Here is a 16,994-nt window from a genome sequence, read left to right as displayed (position 1 = left end):
TTGTGTCTTGCCTTAAGTTTAAGTGTTTAGTTCATTTTAAGTTTATTTTTGTGTATGGTGTAAGGGAGTGTTCTAGGTGCATTGATTTACGTGCAGCTGTCCAGTTTTCCCAACAGCATTTACTGAAGTGATTGTCTGTATTCCATTGTATGTTCTTGCCTCCTTTGTTAAAGTTAATTGACCAAAAGTTTATGGACTCATTTCTGGACTCTGTATTCTGTTCTATCAATCCATATGTCTGTTTTTATGCCAATACCATGCTGTTTTGATCACTGTAGCTCTGTAGTATTGTCTAAAGTCTGGGAAGATTATTCATCCAGCCTTTTTCTTTTTCTTAAGTAATGCTTTGGCAATTCTAGGTCTTATGTGATTCCATATAAATTTTATTACAATTTATTCTAGTTCTGTGAAATATGTCCTGGGTACTTTGATAGGGATTGCTTTAAATCTGTAGATTTCCTTGGGCAGTGTGACCATTTTTAACAATATTGATTCTTCCAATGCAGAAGCATTGAATATCTTTCCATTTTTAAAGTCTTCTTAAATTTCCTTAATCAATGTTTTGTGATTCTCCATGTATAAGTCTTCACCTCCTTGATTAGATGTATTCCTAGGTGCTTTATTACTTTGGGTGCTATTTTAAAAGGAATTATTTCTTTACTTTCTTTTCCTGTTGATTCATCATTAGTGTAAAGAAATGAAACTGATTTTTGTACATTAATCTTGTATCCTTCTACCTTGCTGAATTCTTTTCTTAGTTCTAGTAGTTTTTGTATGGAGCTTTTAGGGTTTTTCATATATAGTATCATGTCATCTTCATATAGTGATAGTTTTACCTCTTCTTTTCCAATTTGGATCCATTTTATTTCTTTTTCTTGCCTGATAGTTGTGGCTAGGACTTCCAAGACTATGTTGAATAGGACTGGTGAGAGTGGACAACCTTGTCTTGTCCTAGATTTTAGTGGGAAGGTTTTCAGTTTTTCATTGTTGAGTCCTATGCTGGCTGTAGGCTTGTGATAAATACCTTTTATTATGTTGAGATATGTTCCCTCTATACCCACTTTGGTAAAAAGTTAATCATAAATGTTTTGTCACTTACAGCCTTTGTGTCCTTATTGAGAAGCTGGCATATTATTTGGAATATCCTTGGGAATGAAAGTAAAATAGATGGATTACTTACGAATTTACCTAAATTTTAAAACCAGACACTATTCATCCTTCCTCATTTGAGATAACTAGTCATAGGTTAAATAAGTAGTATGTTGTGAACAAAACTATAAGCATGTATATTTTCATTTTCTTAGGAATCTTTAAGCAGAATTCTGTGATTTACTATTGGAAAGAAAGACCCTAACCCTTATTCATTTATTCCTCTTTTTTTTAAAGGCACTCTCAGTTTCTCCTTTCAGAAAGGCCAGTTATCAAAAGATATTAGTTTTTGAACTACTACCTCAAATTTATGGCAAGAATCTCTAATACATGGAAAAGACAAGATTGAAGTAAATATCAGGTCAGCAAATGGTCTAGTCACTGGTCTTATATTTTAAAAGTTTATTTAATATGTTGAACCTCAAAAACTGAAATACATGATTAGGAGTATGAATGTTGGCTTTTGAAATTTGGAAAGCAGGATTGAAACTGGATATTCTAAGTTGTATATCTGTGGGTGTTTATTGTCTTAGGAAGGTTTTCCCACCACCTCCATGTCCTCAAACCTTACAAACAAGAGGATGCAGAATACTCTATCTCATTATGTCAATCTATATGGCTTTACCCAAACCACAGAAATGCCGTATTTCAGAGTTTCTCAATGAAAATACAGTAAAAGGACATAATTTCTAAGATTTGGCCAGAAATGAATGTTTCATGAACTGCTGAAAGAGAAGCTCCCCTGGAGGCCACTACGCTGTATCATCTTTGTTACTGGAAGACAGTAAGGAATGAAGGTTCTAGTGAGGAAGTACAAATTCATAATCCTTCTCAGGGGTACAGGAAGAAGACCTAAGTAACAGAAGTTGTCCTGTGACGGGCATATTCTGTTTCCGACCCTTCTCTTAATGGTCTCCCTCTTCCTGTGGTAGACAGAACGTTCTCATAACCATCATCATTGGAGCTCAGAGAGGGTCTCCGATAGAGCAGGTGATTGATGACAGTGTAGCTCACTTCTTCAGAACCACTGCCGTTCTCATTTTCCTGCCAAGAAAAAAAAGAGATCAAGGATCCAGAATCATCCATCAGGTTTTAACTCAGTGACCCACGCCTCCTTTCGTCTTGTCTGATGGTGATCTTACACCTCAAGTGTTCAAAGCCCTTTCTCCAAGCCTCTTAGAGACCTTATTTTAGCAACATGAACTGTGCTCCAAACTACTACTCATTCTGCTTTCATTTCACCTCAGAATAATAAAAGAGGATAAAAAGTCACTGTTGTCTCCCTGAATACCTAGACAAAAGCAGTCATATATTTTAGGTCACACAGATTGAGGTGCAATATATGCAGCAATCAGATCTCAATAAGTACGTATTCAAGTTACATAACAATGCATTTTCATAGGATAAAATGCAATTAATAAAATTTACAGTTTAAATACATTGTCAGTTGCATAGACCCATGGAAGAAAATTTAAAACATGAATACTACATGTTAATTAAATCAGTATAATGCTTATGTATTAAAAATAATAGACATTTTAATATGTTTATTGATATTCCATACAATGTCTAAATATAAACACTAATTCCTGGACATATGGATTAAAGAGGAATGTGAAAAGATAAAAAGAACTGATGCTCTCACTTTATAACTGTGAATTTGATTTCTTTTATTTTTGTTACAAGGTTTTTGAAAATTAAAATAATAGATTTCAGTAGACTTGGGACAAGAATAAGAATTTACAGATTACCTAAGTCTGTTAAAATATTTCAGTATTTTAATTTCCTTTTATGTCTGCATTAAAATGAACAAGAATATTATTTAAAATATGAAAAATTTGACAAATCCATTCAGAAGTCACAAGTAAAGGAAGAGCTACAACTAGGCTTATATGAAGTTGTCTGTATTGTGACATTTATTAGACAAATGTAATAATTTCTCTATTACCTGATTAGAAGTGGATGGGAGATCTTTACCTGGAGGATAACAAATAAAAAGGATAAATTGGGAGTTCGAGATTTGCAGATACTAACTAATATATAAAAAAATAGATAAACAGTAAGTTTATATTGTATAGCACAGGGAACTATATTTAATATCTTGTAGTAACTTATGGTAGAAGAGAATATGAAAATTCATATATGTATGTTCCTATATGACTGAAGTACTGTGCTGTACACCAGAAATTGACACAACATTGTAAACTGAGTATACGTCAATAAAAATAAATGTATGTATATAAAAAAAGAAAGCAACCTGAGAGTTGTAGAACTTCACAGGCTGGTGGTAAGGAGATGGTGAAAGAATAAAATACAGTGATAAAACTTCATCTAAACATCGGACATGATTCCATGTTATTACTATGTTCTCAAGGCTATATGACAAAATCAAGGAAAAACAAATGTTATGAGGCAGTGTCAATACTGTGTTTCTGTGTAAGTGACACACACCAACGCTGGTGAATGAAAGTGGATTTTGAAACTGAGTAACAAAATTTTGTCCAGAAACATGCTATGACAATAGAGTTTGGCAAATATTTTTTAAAGAGTAATTATGGCTGTGATATTTAAAATATAAATTGTATAAAATTATCACAGGAAAAGCACATGATATTTAAGATGAACAATTATTATAGAGATAAGTATTAAGTAGCAATCATTACAGAGAAAAGTACATTATAAAGAAAGTACTAAAGTAACAAAAGTAACTATCTCCAGTTAAATCCAGATTCAGGTTGATTACACCTATGAATACTGAAGCAAATTATACATGTGTTAATCTGAGATCTACTACTAGAATTTTAATAAAGAAGTTATTAGAGAGGTCACTGTATACTAAATATATCAAAATCCCAATTTATAAAAGGAACATTGACTAATTCTTAAGTCTACAGCATACTAAACTTGGTAATGATTCTTAGCAAAATCTTAGCATATATTAAATAAATTAAACATACTTTGTATAACAAAGTTTGTTAGTAATTTCTAATAGCTCACTGTTCTTCACAAAAAAAATCATGTTCAATGCACTGATTTCAAATATTTGCAGCAACATGGATGTTCCTGGAGAATGTCATTCTAAGTGAAGTAAGCCAGAAAGAGAAAGAAAAATACCATATGAGATCGCTCATATGTGGAATCTAAAAATACAAAACAAAACAAACAAAACATAAATACAAGTCAGAAAGAGACTCATAGACATAGAATGGAAACTTGTGGTTGCCAAGGGGGCGGGAGGTAGGAAGGGACAGATTGGGATTTCAAAATGTAGAATAGATAAACAAGATTATACTGTAATGCACAGGGAAATATATACAAGATCTTATGTTAGCTCACAGAAAAAAATGTGACAATGAATATATATATATGTTCATGTATAACTGAAAAATTGTGATCTACACTGAAATTTGATGCAACATTGTAAAATGATGATAACTCAAAAAATGTTTAAAAGGTTTTAAAATAAGAAATCATATAATCACATATCTTTATAAATATAATCATATATAATTTAATTAACAAATGTTTTTAATTAAATATCATCTTATAATCATAAACTGAGGGAATTATGTAGCCTGAATACAATTCAATTAAAGCATTAGAGGCAAGAATCTGGGGAACTAAGCATCAATATGAAGGGCATGAAGAAATCAAACAGTATTGGGTGAAGTGGTTGCAGCTTTTGGTGCTGAAGGTGTTAAAAGAAGCATCATATTTATTCTCAGAGTAAAGATGTGAAACATGTCATCACTATGCTAAAGGTCAGCTGAATTAACATCCTCAGTAGATTTCCTATTTGAGGGTAAGGCATTGATTGGAAAAGAATATGAACCTTAGAATTAGAACAGAAATATCAGGAAATTTCTGATGACTGCAATTAACCTGCATTCAAAAACCAGCAAGTAAGACTATGTTGTTAGATGAAGGACTGCCTCTCATCCTGAATAAATAGTGAGACTCTTCCTTCCTTGATTAAAAACCCTGCGGAAAGTCATCTTGCAGAGGAAAGCCAGCCAGTATCCCTCAACAAAACACATCATTGTATTCAGACTGAAAATAAAAATCAGATCCAAGCATGCCCTTGAAATGGAAGAGATTAGAACAGAAAGAGAATATATGCCTTTTTATTCTTTAATATTTATTAACTACCTGCCCAAATCAAATAAACAAAAGGGTGAATTCAACAACATGGTATTTGATTGAATTGATTCTGTGAGTCTTAAATTATGAAGGAAAACACACACGTTATGGGACTGAATGAGTATCTAGATATTGGTGCACTTACCAGAAGATCTGGACTCAGTATTTTAGCTCGGAGTTGAAATTATTAACTAGAGTGGCTGCTTAGGAACTGACCTCAGTAATGACCCTTATAAAATAGCATTACTATTTCAGGTTGTAATTGTCTCCTATTAATGCTGTAATAAATTACCATAAACCTGATGGCTTAAAACAACACAGATTTATTATGTTACAGTTCTACAGATCAGAATTCTTAAAAGAGACTCACTGGGTTAAAACCAAGGTATTGACATGGTTGCATTCCTTTCTGGAGGCTTTAGGCGAGACTCCATTTCTTTGCATTTTCCAGTTTCTGTAGACTGCCCTTATTCCTTGGATCACGGCCATCTCCATTGCTTCAAACCAACTATGGCTATTTGAGTTTTTCTCATGCTGCATCACTCTGACATTGTCTTTTCTGCTTCTCTCTTCTACCTTTTAAGAACCTTTGTGTTTACATTGTGTTAACCTGGATAATCCTGAATACTCTCCCCACCTCAAGATTTTTTTTTTACTGTCATATAGTCAGTTACGATGTGTCAGTTTTTGATGTACATCATATGTTCCAGTCATGCATATATATATATATATTAATTTTCATATCATTTTTAAATAAAGCTTATTAGAAGATATTGAATATAGTTCCCTGTGCTATACAGAAGAAATTTTTTTGTCTATTTTTATATATAGTGGTTAATATTTGCAAATTTCAAACTCCCCAATTTTTCCCTTCCCACTCCCTTTCCCTCACTAACTATAAGATTGTTTACTATGTTTGCGAGTGTGTTTCTGTTTTGTGGACGAGTTCATTTGTGTCCTTTTTTTTTTTTTTTTAGGTTTCATGTATAAGTGATATCATGTGGTATTTTTCTTTTTCTTCCTAGCTTACTTCACTCAGAATAACGTTCTCTAGGGACATCCATGCTGCTACAAATGGCATTATTTTATTCTTTTTTATGGCTGAGTAGTATTCTATTCTGTAACTATACCATAAATTCTTTATCCAGTCATCTGTTGATGGACATTTAGGTTGCTTCCATGTCTTGGCTACTGTATATAGTGCTGCTATGAACACTGGGGAGCATGTGTTTTAAAATTAGAGTTCCCTCCAGATATACGTCCCAGAGTGGGGTTGCTGGGTCATATGTTAAGTCCATTTTTAGTTTTTTGAGGCATCTCCATACTGTTTTCCATAATGGCTGCACCAAACTGCGTTCCTACCAGCAGTGTAGGAGGGTTCCCTTTTCTCCACAGCTTCTCCAGCATTTGTCATTTGTGAACTTTTGAATGATGGCCATTCTGAATGGTGTGAGGTGATACTTCATTGTACTTTTGATTTGCATTTCTCTGCTAATTAGCAATATTGAATATCTTTTCATGTGCCTATTGGCCATTTTTATGTCTTCTTTGGAGAACTGCTTGTTTAGGTCTTCTGTCCATTTTTGAACTGGGTTGTTTGACTTTTTTTTAATTAACTTGTATGAGCTGTTTATATATTCTGGAAATTAAACCTTTGTCAGTCACATCATTTGCAAGTATTTTCTCCCATTCCATAAGCTGTTTTTTGTTTTGCTTATGGTTTCCTTTGCTGTGCAAAAGCTTATAAATTTAATTAGGTCCCATTTGTTTATTTTTGCTTTTATTTCTATTGCCTGCGTAGACTGCCCTAGGAGATCATTGCTAAGATGTATGACAGAAAATGCTTTGCTATGTTTTCTTCTAGTAGGTTTATAGTGTCTTGTCTTATTTTTAAATCTTTAAGCTATCTTGAGTGTATTTTTGTGTATGGTGTGAAGGAGTCTTCTAACTTCATTGATTTACATGCTGCTGTCTAGTTTTCACAACACCATTTGCTGAAGAGACTGTCTTTTCTCCACTGTATATTCTTGGCTCCTTTGTTGAAGATTAATTGACCATAGGTCTCTGGTTTATTTCTAGGCTCTCTATTCTCTTCCATTGATCCATGTCTGTTTTTGTGCCAATACCATGCTGTTTGAATTCCTGTACCTCTGTAGTATTGTCTGAAGTCTGGGAGGATTATTCCTGCAGGTTAATTCTTTTTCTTCAATATTGCTTTGGCAATTCTAGTTCTTTTGTGATTCCATATAAATTTTAGGGTGATTTGTAAAATTGTCATTATATGGGGGTGACATGGTACTATATTCTAAAAGCTGTACACAAAAACTACTAGAGCTGAAAAAAGAATTTGGCAAGGTAGAATACAACAAGATCAACATACAGAAATCAGTGGGACTTCTTTACACTAATAGTGAAATATCAGAAAAGGATAGTAAAGAAATAATCCCTTTTAAAATTGTATCCAAAAAAATAAAATACTTAGGAATAAATCTGACCAAGGAAGTGAAATATTTATATGTGGAGAACTACAAAATGCTGACTAAGGAGATTAAAGATGACTTAAAGATATGGAATGATATTCCATGTTCTTGGATTGAAAGAATTAATATTGTTAAAATGGCCATACTACCCAAAGCAATCAACAGATTTAATGCAATCCCTATCAGATTACCCAGGACATTTTTCACAGAACTAGAACAAATCATCCAAAAATTTATATGGAATCACAGAAGACCCATAATTGTCATTGTAGTTTTGATTTGCATTTCCCTGATGTTTAGCAACATTGAGCATATTTTCATGTGCTTGTTTGCTATCTGTATGTCCTCTTTGGAAAAATATCTATTCAGTTCTTCTGCCCATTTTTAAATTGGGTTGTTTGTTTCTTTGATGTTGAATTATATGAGCTGTTTATATAGTTTGAATATTAACCTCTTGTCAGCCATATGATTGGCAAACATCTTCTCCCATCCAGTAGGTTGTTTTTTGTTTTGTCAGTGGTTTCCTTTGCTGTGTAAAAGCTTTTAAGTTTAATTCAGTCCTATTTGTTTATTTTTGCTTTTATTTCCTTTGCTTTAAGAGATAGATTCAAAAAGTACATTGCTGCAGTTTATGTCAAAGAGTGTTTTGCCCACATTTTCCCCTAGAAGATTTATAGTTTCTGGTCTTACATTTAGGTCTCTCATCCATTTTGAGTTTATTTTCGTATGTAGTGTTAGAGAATGCTCTGATTTCGTTTTTTTACATGAAGCTGCCCAGTTTTTCCAGCACCACTCGTTGAAGAGACTATCTTTTCTCCTTTGTGCTTTCTTACCTCCTTTGTCATAGATTACTTGATCATAAGTGTATAGGTTTACTTCTGGGATCTCTATTCTGTTCCTTGATCTATGTCTGTTTTTGTGTCAGTACTATGCTGTTTTGATTATTGTAGCTTATTGTCTGAAGTCAAGGTGCATGATTCCTCCTGCTCTGTTCTTCTCAAGATTGCTGTGGCTATTTGGGGTCTTTTGTGTTTCCATACAAATTTTTATTTGTTTTAGTTCTGTGAAAAATACCAAAATTAGTATTTTAATAGGGGTTGCTTTCAATTTGTAGATTGCCTTGGGTAGTATCATCATTTTAACATTATTTCTTCCAACCCAAGAACACTGGTATATTTTTCCATCTGTTTGTGTCATGTTCAAATTCTTTAATCAGTGTGTTTAAATTTGTGGTTCAAGAACTGATTAAGGGACCAAGGGGACTGCCCTGAAAGAATCTTTTTTATATTTTGGCCTTAGTAAAGGATGGCTAGGTCTTGGACAGTTTCTCAGATTTAATTAGGTGGCAACTTTGATTGCATTTACTGTTTGGATAAGGTCTGTTTACTTCACTAAAGCAACAGAATGACAGATATCTAGATACATTTGCTTTCATGTGGAGGGACACCAGTGCTGCTTCATTGGTGTGTCTCAGAGCTTCATCAGTTCCTGTCTGTCAGAATCTGACTTGCACTAACATTGATCATTTCATATATCCACAAGACATACTAATGTTCTACTACATGGAGAACATAAGGCTGATAGGTCCTAGTGAACAGAAAGGAGCAGGTACCTCAGGCCACTTTAAACACATAGGTTGCCAAAGGAAAATTAAGGAATCTGCACCTCACTGAAGTTTGTGGGGGGTTAGTAGCCTGAATTATTTCAGGATAACCACATTGGATTCAACTTGCATCTCCTCTTCCTATTAATCAAAATAGCACAATATTTGATGAGCCTCTTAGAATTTGGGTAAGCTATATACCAGTTGGAATTAGGCCCAGAAAGAGAGCATCTCTTGTGATAAATGATTAATTAGTTACAAAATTTGATTCCATAAAAATATTAATGAAATAAAGGAACTCTAGTAAAACTGCTTAATCAAATAATAGAAAATCTGCATGTGCACACGTGCACACACGCACACACACACAGAAACAATGTTAGAAATCAGAGGGCATCATTATAGATCCTGCAAACATTAAATACATACAAGGATATGATTAACAATTTTAAGCTAAGGGCTTCTGGATTTTAGTTGAAAAGGACAAATTTGATGAGAAATGTAACTTTCAAATCTGACAAGATGAATTAGAAAATGGAGATAGTCTATAACTACAAAAGCATTTACACCTATATGTTAAAAAATTATTCACAATAAATATGACCTCCCCTAGATGATTTTTCCAAGAAAATTCTACCAAAGGGTAGAAGAAGTAAAATCATTCATACACAAATTCCTCAAGAGCATAGAAAGATTCTAAATCTGGGTCACCTAAGAAGCACTGGCATCTTAGATGTACCCAAGAAAGGGTAGCACTGGATCGTAGAGAAGTGGCCAGCAATTGAGAACCCAAACAGTGGAATGTGGTGTCAAAACAAATGGAGGAAGGAAGAATTTCAAGAGGGAGATGTTGAGCAACATTTGTAAGTGCTAGAAATAGAGTGATTTACAGCATCCCTAGTATGAGAAATATTCTGAAGCAATGACTTACTTTTCTTATCTTGACCTTGATTTTCTCTCTCAAGTGTAGTCATTTCCTGCCTACAAAGAAAAGAAATAATAACATGAGACACTCCAGTTCTCAAAGCTAAAATTGCACTTGAAAGGAATGTTTCTTTGCTCTTAACCTAAGGTCATTGCTAGATTACATTTCAAAGTTAAGTAAAATTAAAAGCCTGCTTACTTTGTCTCTTTCTGAAAAAGTATGAAATATAGTTAATAACACCATATTATATAATTGAAATGGCTAGAGAGTAGACCTTAAACGCTCTCACATAAAACAAGGCAAATGTGTGAAGTGATGGGTGTGTGAATTACTTCAGTGGAAAAATACTTTCCAAATGTGTACATATATCAAATCATCAAATACTCTAAATATCTTAAAATTTTATATAACAAGGTACTTCAGTAAAGCTGAAAAAAGAAAGACCACAAAAATCTAGGATAAGAATGAAAAATGTGAAGAACAGACTCCATAATTTATGAAACTTTAGGAATTACTAAATTCTTAGACCATGTATATTGTATATTATCATATGTACAGAGAACATATGTGCAGTATGGTGAAATCAGGAATGAGTCAATGAAGAATATTAAAACACAATTTGTTTCTCTGCTGTTCTTCATGAGAGAGTATGTATCTTCAAAGACAAATGAGAAGTCTTAGAAATTCTAACTGCCAACTTACAGTGACAGACATTATGTGGGCTAATGATGAGAGAAATAGAGATTATTTCCATAGGGACACAATTCTTTACCAAACAAGAGAAGAGACAAAGGGGCTGGGGTTGCCAACACATCACCTTTTGTTTGCTTCCCGGACTGCTAAACTTGAGAGGAAAAATGGAGATGGCAAAGGATACAACCTCAAATGACCTGTCCACTGCAAAGAAGATAATACACACAGAACAGAGATGTGCCCAGGGCAGAGGGAGAATGTTTGGTGAGGAGGCAGTCTGAGACTCATACTAAAATCAAAGCCTGAATCTTAAGTTACTTCTCCTCTGCACCCTCCCCAAGCAAATGCCCAGATGTACACATACATATCACTTTATCTCAAAAATGACCTGCATAACAAACATAACACAGAAATAGCACAAACAGTGTATTAAAGGCAGATAAAGAGTGATTATCTGCTATTAAATATTAAGAATAATAAGACATGGAGAGGGAAAGTGGGCCAGCATAAATCAGGAAAACAACTGAAAGAAATGACAACATTTTAGAGAAATTAAAACAGCATTAAAAACATGGAAAAGTAAAATCAGTTCCTCTAGAAACAAAGCAGTAGCATGTAAAGCACACTGGAAAATTAAATGGTATAAAATGAGGAGGTCAAGTCGTTAATTATGAAAAAAGAAGGCCTAATATAAACATAGTTGTTATTTCTGGAGGTAAGAACCAAATAAAACAAAAGTGTTCAAAGATATAAAAATAAAACTTAAAGACTTGAAGCTGAATATTGATTTTATAGGGAAAAATGCACAAATCCTATGGAACATTGTTATGTAATGCCTTCTGAACTTCAAGAATAAATAATGAATCCCAGAACATCCGTGGGGAAAACACTGCAGATAAGAATCAGAAAGTTGGTTCTATAACATCACCAGATACTTGCTATCTCCTTTCCAACCACAAAATGTAAAGGAGAGTTGCAAAGAGTCACAGGGCAGTCATAGTCACTCTACTGTTTCTACTTTTTCCTTTGTGCAGAGAAAGCAGATATGAAAGATGTAGGAAATTACTGATTCCTGCAAACATTGTTTCACATCACCAGCAAACACCTAGGCCTTCCTCTCAATCCCTCATCATTTTATGCTTTGTAGCTGCAGGAGGGGCCATCTCAGAGGTAGAAACCCAGACCTTGAAATGAAATGATTAGGAAAGAGGTTGAGTGCAAAGATATGAAAAGCCCATGACCGATAAACAAGTCAGGGTGTTTTTCTGTTCATCTAAGCCAAGGCAAGATACCAGTGTCCAAATATAGATTGTCTTTTCACTGCTTCTTTTTTTTTTTTTCCTTTTTTTCCATTGAGTGTCTTGTGAGGGTTGGGCAACAGATAGGCACTTATGAGTCAAACAGTGGTTAGTGCTTTGACAAACACATGGCCTGTAGAGGAAGATGGACTATAAAAAGCTAAATTAACGAATATAAAGTTACGAGGGAGGAGTAAATAGATGGAGCAGAAGAGATTTTTAGGGCAATGAAAGTATTCTATATGATACTATAGTGGTGGCTACATGTCATGCATTTGTCAAAATCCATAGAATGTACAACATCAAGAGTGAACCTTAATGTAAACTATGGACTTTGGTTGATAATAATGTGCCCGTGTTGGTTCATCAGTTGTACCAAATATGCCACACTGATGAGGGATGCTGAGGGTAGGGGAGTATATGTGTGTGGGTGGGGAGGGCAAGGTGCCACTCTATTTTCTGCTCAATTCTGCTGTGAACCTGAAACTGCTCAAAAAATAAAGTCTATTAATAAATAAATTATATGTATGTATATGTGTGTGTGTGTGTGTGTGTGTGTGTGTGTGTGTGTATGTAAAGTTACAAGTTAAGATAAAGGCATGGCAAATATAAGTGGGGGAGGTGGGGTGGGCAGTGAAGGAAATCTACCAGGTGTGGAAAAAGCATTACCGCATAGTCTAGTCAGGGAGATTTTTCAGAGCCAGCATCTCCAGAAGAGATGACATCAAGCACAAGCAAGGAAAACAAAAACCATGATCCCTGACAGAGCTGTATGTACCAGGGTCCTGAGGTGAAAATGATTGGTGGCTTGAAGAGTGTGACTCCCTGGGAGATAATGGGTGAGTGTGCAGGGTGAGATAGGACATTGGAGAGGTACACAGGAGTCAATCCTCATTGAAGCCCCAGGTGAAGAATTTGGATTTTATTCTGGATGTAAGAGAGAACCATTAAAGTGTCTTAAGGGAAAGTCATAATTAGACGTGTATTTCCCAAAGACTATTCTGGCTAAGCATAAAGAATATGTTAAAAGTGTGGTCATTGCAAATAGCCAACCAAAGCCAAACATCTTTCATTTCAGCTATACATTCATGCATTTGCTTTATATAGCTATTAAAAACAAAATATGTACACCCACTAATACCTCATCTTTCATGTTTAGATAGAGTCCCCATCCAACATTCTGCGAAGGTCTTAGAAGCAATCACCAAAGAATTGGATCATTGTGGTTCTAAGAGGTCTAAGATAAGGTGTTAGCTCTCTTGGGACAGAGATTCTGGAAGTTAATCTTTGGGAGAGGAAAATGCTCTGATATGCTGTGTTCTTACCGTTTACTTTTCACATCTGGGTTCTCCTTCCCGAGCTGCTTTTGATTGTCTTTCAGGCAACTATAGGAAAACACAAAGAAAGAGACTGTTACCTCCCTCCAAATATTTTCATCTCCATTTCTAGCTTTCCTTGCCATGAAAACCAAGCCTGCCTTTCCATTTTGTCAAACTTCTCTTTTCCTTTGAAATTGGCAGTCGTAGTTACAGAATGCAATTTGGAAATTGACCACAGGGGCCAGGCTGATGATGGGGCAAAATGTCTGTAGTGTGATCTTTGATCTCAGTGTGTCATTTTTAATAATCAGGAAAGTTCCAAGGCTGTAATTGATCAAAATTGGGAATGCAAGTTTCCTGAGTCACCAGAAGAGGTAGGAGGGGACAAAAAGGTAGAAAGACCTTAATAATGGGAAGGTGCAGACTCTCCAGTGAGCCCAAGTAGCATCAGCAGCTTATGAACATCCATGTGCAGTACTAGGACTATCGACCCTGGTCCTCTGAGCCAGAGCAAGGTCCTCCAAACCCTGCTGTCTTGCCATCCATGTACATATAGGGCAATGTAATCTTCACCACTATTCAAGAAATTTGGGGGGGAGGGGATAGCTCAAGTGATAGAGCACTTGCTTAGCATGCGCAAGGTCCTGGTTTCAATCCCCAGTACCTCCTCCAAAAATAAAAGTAAATGAATAAACCTAATTACCTTCCCTCAACAAAATAAATAAAAAAAGAAAAATTTAAAGAAAAAGAAAGAAAGAAATTTTTTTTTAGATAGAAAGAAATTTTTGTTGTACATATTACTCTTAGGGTTTTCCCATAAATTAAAAATCATTCTTATGAGAATCAAACACAGACTGAATGATGAAGTTGTGACCAGAGTGACAGTGTGATTACACTGTGGTTATGCAATAGTTAGCAACAGAGCCAGGCTCATAATTCAGTTAATCAAATCTTTCACTGCACCTGTTGTACAACAAGCATAGCAGTACTTTGGTCTTTTTCCGCTGTCATCAAATCCCCAACATTGGTCTGTTGTCCTGTTTCTACATAGGGCTGCATATAAAATATCTCAGACTATGAGCTCCACACTTGTTTACTGGCTTTATTCAGAGAAGTCATTTCCTCAGTGTTGGTGTTTACAGTTAAAGAAACATTGTTAGATATTGACATATAGGACCACTAAGCAGAGAATAGAACTTGTTAAATACAAAGTAAATCAGATTTGTAGAGGAAGGGAGCCTTTTCTTTTACAGAATATATTCTGTTATAGAGCTTTCTGGATAATATTCAAAAGCGGTCAGATTTTGATATAATGATTATTAGTAGGATAGATTGTAAAATTTAATTTCAGCATCCCTGTCTTCTGTTCTTTTTCTGCCTTCCTAGAGTCCAGTTTTCTCATGATTTCACTTTCCTAAATTGGTCAATGAAGAAAGAATCTACTAAAGTAGTTGTCCTTGAGGTTATTAATGATTCACAGATTTAACCTTCTAAGGGATGTTTGTATTTTAAAGTTAAAAAAAATAGGAGCATAAACTTCTTAACTTAGTACGAACCTAGTTAGAGTTTGATGTCATTAATATTACTGAATATAACTGGATGTTAAATGCTGCTGTACATGAAGTAAAAGATTTTTTAAAATCAAGAAGAATTCAGGTAACATCAGACATTGGTGATATACAAAGATTTGTTGACTGAATTAATAAATTATCAATATTCTATCATTAAAATATCAGATACTAAATTAAGCCTAGAAATGTATGTTTGCCAGAGTACTGAGATAATGGCTGATTTTTCCATATTTTAAGACCTACATGTAAGATCCATAACCAAAAAATCCCTAGAAGGGACTATAGGTAGAAAACTCTTTGATATAAATTGTAGTAATATTTTTGAATCAGTTTCCAAAGGCAAAAGCAATAAAAGCAAAAACAAACAAAATGGACCTTATTAAACCTAAACATTTTGCACAGCAAAGGAAATCACTGACAAAATGGAAAGACAACCTACAGAATGGGAGAAAATATTTCCAAATGATGTGGCTGACAAGTGGTTAATACACAAACTATATAAAAAGCTCATACAATTCAATACCAAACAAACAACCCATCAAGAAATGGGCAGAAGTTCTGAATAGATTTTTTTCAAAGAAAACATACAGGGGGCTAACAGACACATGAAAAGTTGCTTGACATCACTAATTAGTAGAGAAATGCCAATCAAAGCAGCAATGAAATATCACCTCACACCTGTCAGAATGGCTAGCATCAAAAAAACTACAAATAACAAATGTTGGAGAGGATGTGGAGAAAAGGAAACCATTATACATACACTGTTGGTGGAAACATAAATTGGTGCAGCCACCATGAAAACCAGTGTGGAGATTCCTCAAAAAGCTGAGAATAGAACTACATATGATCCAGAAATTCCACTCCTAGGTATATATTTGGAAAAAAACAAAAACACAAACACTAATTCAAAAAGACACACATATTGCAGTGTTTATACAACATCGCTATTCACAATAGCCAAGAAATAGAAACAGCCTAAGTGCCCTCAACAGATGAAAGGATATAGAAGCTGTGAGATATATGTATTTATACTATATCTACTCTATCTATCTATCTATCTATCATCTAGATAAAATGGAATATTACTCAGTCATAAAAAAGAATGAATTTCTACCATTTGCAACACGATGGATGGACCTAGAGAAAATTATGTTTAGTGAAATGTCAGACAGAGAAAGAGTCATACTGTTTGATATCACTTATATATGAAATCTAAAAAATAATACAAATGAATATATACACAAAACAGAAACCAATTCACATATACAGAAAACATTCTAGTGGTTACCAAAAGGGAGAGAAAAGGGGGAGGGATATGTTAAGTGTATGGGATTAAGAGAGAGAAACTACTATGTATAAAACAGATAAGCAACAAGGAGATAGCACAGGAAATTATAGATATTTTCTTGTAGTAACTTTGAATGGAGCATGATCTATAAAAATACTGACTCACTATCCTGTACACTTGAAACTAATATAATATTGTAAATCAACTATACTTCAATAAAAAGTAAATCAAAACAACAGCAAAAAGCACATGACAATCAATAAGGTATTATACCAAACAGGGTAGGCCATCAATACAAAGTCTATTAACATAATTTACCACCTTAGAATCTAAGAAAAAAATTACAAGATTTTCTCAATAGTTTCAAAAAATTCATTTGATAATATTGAGCCCCATTAACAATAAAAATCCTCATAAAATGTAAGTTGGAACTTCCTTATTTTGATAAAAGCAATATATCAAAAACATACAGCAAGGTTAATAAAAATGAAACAAGAAACAAGTAGGCTTTGCAAGAAATGAAAAGGA

The 16,994-nt window shown here is 34.3% G+C and overlaps 2 protein-coding genes across 8 annotated transcripts in view; one reads left to right on the top strand and one right to left on the bottom strand.

Annotated features, from left to right (window-relative positions):
- LOC116279760 (E3 ubiquitin-protein ligase HERC2-like) overlaps window positions 1–16,994 on the top strand; it is a 71,111-nt gene that overhangs the window by 5,687 nt on the left and 48,430 nt on the right. The gene's annotated exons all lie outside the window — the stretch shown is intronic.
- Window positions 1,903–16,994, bottom strand: part of LOC140690856 (germinal center-associated signaling and motility-like protein) — a 29,341-nt gene continuing 14,249 nt past the window's right edge. For 5 of the 6 annotated variants that reach the window (XM_072952982.1, XM_072953006.1, XM_072952973.1 and 2 more), the window contains exons 2-5: window positions 13,614–13,673; window positions 10,304–10,353; window positions 3,098–3,126; window positions 1,903–2,193 (exon numbers count right to left, since the gene is read on the bottom strand). In XM_072952982.1, the coding sequence (XP_072809083.1) occupies window positions 2,002–2,193; window positions 3,098–3,126; window positions 10,304–10,353; window positions 13,614–13,673 (331 nt within the window). In that variant the 3' untranslated portion in view covers window positions 1,903–2,001. Of the gene's footprint in view, window positions 2,194–3,097; window positions 3,127–10,303; window positions 10,354–13,613; window positions 13,674–14,009; window positions 14,135–16,994 lie in introns of those variants that run through there. The other variant, XM_072952993.1, reaches the window with a different exon arrangement.

The sequence above is a fragment of the Vicugna pacos genome, chromosome 3 (genome assembly GCF_048564905.1).
Source record: "Vicugna pacos chromosome 3, VicPac4, whole genome shotgun sequence".
Taxonomy (NCBI): Eukaryota; Metazoa; Chordata; class Mammalia; order Artiodactyla; family Camelidae; genus Vicugna; species Vicugna pacos.
Note: the sequence above shows the minus strand (reverse complement) of the source record. Positions and strands in the feature narration are given on the sequence as shown.